The 4,950-nt window shown below is 35.6% G+C and overlaps 1 protein-coding gene across 1 annotated transcript; it reads left to right on the top strand.

Moving 5' to 3' along the window:
- The first annotated feature begins 995 nt into the window (after positions 1-995).
- LOC101549427 (olfactory receptor 9K2-like) lies at positions 996-1,937 on the top strand. The gene has a single exon (XM_004601850.2). The coding sequence runs from the start codon at positions 996-998 to the stop codon at positions 1,935-1,937; it is 942 nt and encodes a 313-aa protein (XP_004601907.2).
- The last annotated feature ends 3,013 nt before the right edge of the window (positions 1,938-4,950 follow it).

Below are 4,950 nucleotides of genomic sequence, written 5' to 3'. Positions count from 1 at the left end.
CTATTTGCTGCTTTGGATGAGGCAGTTTCCCCCTGTTGAATACGTCTAAATAAAACTTGGTTTTATAAGCCGAATAAAGAGAAAATGGCTCTATCTCTTTATTGGAGAAAACAAAGTCTCTAAAGTAATAAGATTAATGAGCAGGGATAACAGTGACAAATGTTTTGAATTTTTAGGTCATCTATGACTCTCTCTAAATGCAGACATAAAAATTAGTTTTTGGAGCTAACAGTTTTCTTTCCTAATCAAAATTTTAGTCAGTGCATTATTTTTAAGTTTCCTTTTTTTATTTGCACAGATTTTTAAGATCAAATTGGCTGCTTGGTAGATTTATAGAATCCATGGACTTCTCCCTCTTGATCCTTCAAGAGATCTTTGAACTTCAAGAAGCTGAAGATGGTTCATTACTCAAGATTTTTAAGTTAAATATTTAATTAAGTTTATTGGATATCTATATTAAGTTCTTATAAACGACTTGAATATAAACTTCTATAAAATGTGATGTCTTTTCATAGAGTTTTAAATTACTATTTATTTTTATTTTTCTATTGTAAACATGAGCCGTATTGAGGCTAAAGTAAATTTGATATTAAAAATTAAAGATGAGAACAAATACACAGGGCTCAAAACATTTAGCTATATTCAACTTACCATGTAAATCAAGTAAGGAGATAAAATATGTAAAGAAATAATATTTTGTGAGAGTAAGTCATGTGGGTTACAAAGGAAAAATTACTAGGTTTTGAGAATCATATGGAATCATTATGAATTAGGTAGCTTCCATGTTGTGTGGCAATAAACAATTATTATATAATTCAAATTTCATTTCTATAAAAGGGTACAGGAAATCACATCTACGAAGATTAAGAAGAAAAAGGAGATAAGAGCATACATTTTAATATCTTCTATAAGACAAAATGTTATTTTGTGATGCTATGATGTTGGCAGAAAGCTCCACCTTGAACCTTGTCTTATAAAATTCTTAGGTTCTTGTCATGGGTGACAAAGGAACGGGAAACTACTCAGATGTAACTGACTTCATTCTTGTAGGCTTTAGGGTTGCTCCAGATTATGAAGTCCTCCTCTTCTTCCTGTTCCTGATCATTTATATCATGATCCTGTTGGGGAACATTAGTATGATGTCAATCATAATCACTGATTCCCAGCTGAACACACCAATGTATTTCTTTCTAGGCAATCTCTCCTTCATTGACCTCTTCTACTCAACTGTTATTGCACCAAAAGCCATGGCCTGCTTCCTGTCTGAGAAAAAGATTATCTCCTTTGCAGGTTGTGTTTTCCAGAACTTCCTGTTTGCACTTTTCATTATAGCAGAGGGGTTTGTGCTGGCAGCCATGGCCTATGACCGCTTCATTGCCATCTGCAATCCTCTTCTTTATAATGTCCACATGACGAGACGCTTTTGCAGTCATCTGGTTGCTGGTTCTTATTTCTGTGGCTGGATTAGTTCCACCCTCCAGAGCAGTGTAACATTCTCAGTATCTTTCTGTGCATCTCGAGTGATTAATCACTTCTACTGTGATGCTTACGAAATTGAGAAAATTTCCTGTTCTGATCTCTATGTCAATAAGGTCGTATCTTTTACCTTAGCTGCCATTATTATTTTACCCACGATTGTTATTATTATAATATCTTACATATATATTGTGTCTACAGTCTTGAAGATTCCCTCTAGGGAAGGGAAGAAGAAAGTCTTCTCCACTTGCAGCTCCCATCTGGGGGTTATAAGTGTGCTCTATGGGACTGTTTCCTTTGTGTATCTCACACCCCCAAGTAACCCTGAACTTCGGAAAGTGGCTTCAGTGTTTTACATATTGGTCACACCCATGCTGAATCCTCTAATCTATTCTTTAAGAAACAGAGAAGTCAAACAAGCCTTGAGAAAGATCCTGTTCAAAAAAAAAGCTTTATCCTAAATGTACTTTTTTGTGATGTCCTCATTAGGACTCCCACTGAGTCACTAAAGAATCTTCTAATTTGACCATCTCATGATTTATTCTTCTATTAAAGGTTTAATATGAATCCATTGTTCACTCCCATTAAGAGCAATGGTATACATCTTGAGAAGAAATACAATTTGTAGTCATTCCATATCTTAGCATACATTTTTCACTTTTTCTAGACATAAATTGATGATAGTAGGGGAAAGGATTTTTCTATACTCGATCTTAGCCAAAAGGCCTAGAAGTGATGGGGAAAGGCTTTTTCTCCCTTATTTAGATGATGGTCAGAAAATAGCTTTGGTGGGACTAGAGAGATAGTACAGGGGGTAGGGTGTTTGCCTTGCATGCAGCTGACCCGGGTTCGATTCCCAGCATTCCAATATGGTCCGCTGAGCACCGCCAGGAGTAATTCCTGAGTGCAGAGCCAGGAGTAATCCCTGTGCATCACCGGGTGTGACCCCCCCTCCAAAGCTAATAGAAAATAGCTTTGGTAAGTTATTTGTTTTGTTTAGGGGCCACACCTGGTTCTCTATTTTTGTATCATCCCTCTCAGTGCTCAAAGAACCACGTGGGAGATCAGGAATCAAAGCCAAGTTGGTCATAGGCAGAGCAAGTTCCTTGCCTGCTGTATTATTTCTTTGACCCCAACTTTGGTAAGATCTTAAGCTTAGAATACGGAATCCAATATAACACAAGATAATTTCTGAGTTGTAATGTTTAATTATTTATTTTTTTTATAAAATAGGGCATCATGACTAGAACCTATGCCCCAAATGAACAAAATCAGATATATGATTTACTTTAGTCTGTGCCATCATCAGGAGGACTTGTTAATTTACTGGTATTTGATTGCCTTTTTATTCTTTTTTGTTTATAATATTGATAGTATATTTTATTATAACATCAAAAGCATGGGTAAAGAAGATTATATTATATCCAATCTTCTAAAAAGTGAGTACTCAAATCCACCAAGGGATAGTTTTATTTTTTTGTGTGTGTACTTTTGTTACACACCTGATGATGCTATCAGGGCTCTAAGATGATGTTCTCTCTTGGCTCTAAGTTTAGGAGTCATTCCTGGCAGTGCTCAGGGAACCACTTATGATACAGGTGATCAAACTCGGGTCTTGCTGCATATGAGCCAAATAACTAACACCTCTCTGATATCTTGGCCACTGACATGTCTTATAGAGACAAAGATTATATTGAATGTTTACATATTAATTGGTGTTGTGTTATTTTGCTTTCTTTGATACTTTTTATTTATATGTACAAAATTTTTATTTGCTCTGTATTTGATATCCAATACACACAAAATTGTTTATATCCATAAACTTTATTGTATTAGTGTACTTTGTAAAGCTATTTACATTTTCCAACCATTTTTTGAAATAGTAATACTGCTGTAATATTTCTAATTCAGGTTCTATTTTAAAATGCAAATTGTAGGTATACAGCATGTTGCCAAATATGATGAAAACCAACAGAAAAGATTCCTTAAGACAATAATTAAGGACTTTGTTTTATAACTCTAATACTTCTGTATTCGGGATGAAAATTGAAATGTTGATGGGAAGATATTGAAGGTTGGAGTGAAAGATTGTAGAGATGGACCGTTTTGTTTCTCTATATACCTCAGATGAGTGAGATCGTGCAGTGTTTTCCTTCTGATGTATTTTACCTACCACAATACACTCCAGTTCCATCCAGGTTCTGATGAATAACATTTTATCTTTTCTTACTGCTGCTGCATAATCTTCATTGCTCATACATTGCAATTTCTTTATCTGTTCCTCTGTCATGAACTTTGGGATATTTCCATATCCTCATGTCATTGTAATATGCCCGGCAAGGGCATATTACATAGGTCTGCATATATATTTTTGAATTAATTTAATATTTCTGTGCTTGGGGAGGTAGTTGCCAAGAATGTATATAGAGAAACAAAATAAGGGAATAATTAGTGTCAAATGACAACAAGTCTTTGATCCTAGATTAGACTGACCCTAGATTAAACTGAGAATATCAAGCAAGGCATGGGAACGAGGTGATGGGAAGGAAGAGACAGACTGGGAGTAACATACGGAGATTGGTGGAGGATCTTAGGTGATAGTGAGGTCTGACAACCATGTACATCAAAACCACAAACATTAATTGTGACTAAATTTTAATAACTGAAAAAAGTTAAAAAACTGGAAAAGGAGGTATTGTTTACTGTGCATTGTCTATTTGTATAAGAATGTATCTAGTTGTGTAATGATTGCATTTTTGAAATATACCGGTTATTGCAGCACTGTAGCACTGTCCTCCCATTGTTCACCGATTTGCTCGAGTGGGCACCAGTAACATCTCCATTGTGAGACTTGTTGTTACTGTTTTTGGCACATCGAATATGCCATGGGTAGCTCGCCAGGCTCTGCTGTGGGTGTGGGAAACTCTCAGTAGCTTTCCAGGCTCTCTGAGATGGATGGAGGAATCGAACCCGGGTCAAGCACGTGCAAGGAGAACACCTACTCTCTGTGCTATCGCTCCAGCATACCAGTTATTAGAAAGTACACAGTTCCTTACAAAGGTTAGGAGTGGTGAAAAAGAATAGGGAGCAAGAGAGAATGGTACAGCAGAATATCCTGGCATTAGACATACTACTAAATAAACATAGATTCTTTTCCTAATTCTCATATATTCTAAGGATAAAATGTCCTAGCTAGAGAATACAGCCTTTTTTTAAATCTCACTGGAAAAAATTTTTTCCTGCTATTAATGTGGTTATAGAAATAAAATGATGTATTTTCTTTGATCCTAATCAATGTTTTCAATAAATCAGTTAATCAGTTAATATTGTTTCACCATCGTCTGCATTTTAACTTCAATCATCTTCTTTTCATTTGCTTCATTGGTTATGTGTCAATAAAGTTAACTTGTTCATAATTTGTTTTTGTGTGGGGCAGCTCTGTTAGTACTTGGCTTGGCTAGGTGGGCTATTAGG

This window comes from Sorex araneus, chromosome 2 (assembly GCF_027595985.1).
Source record: "Sorex araneus isolate mSorAra2 chromosome 2, mSorAra2.pri, whole genome shotgun sequence".
NCBI lineage: Eukaryota > Metazoa > Chordata > Mammalia > Eulipotyphla > Soricidae > Sorex > Sorex araneus.
Note: the sequence above shows the minus strand (reverse complement) of the source record. Positions and strands in the feature narration are given on the sequence as shown.

Coding starts and splice junctions, on each gene's coding strand:
- LOC101549427 (XM_004601850.2), top strand. CDS start 996: ATGGGTGACAAAGGAACGGGAAACTACTCAGATGTAACTGACTTCATT.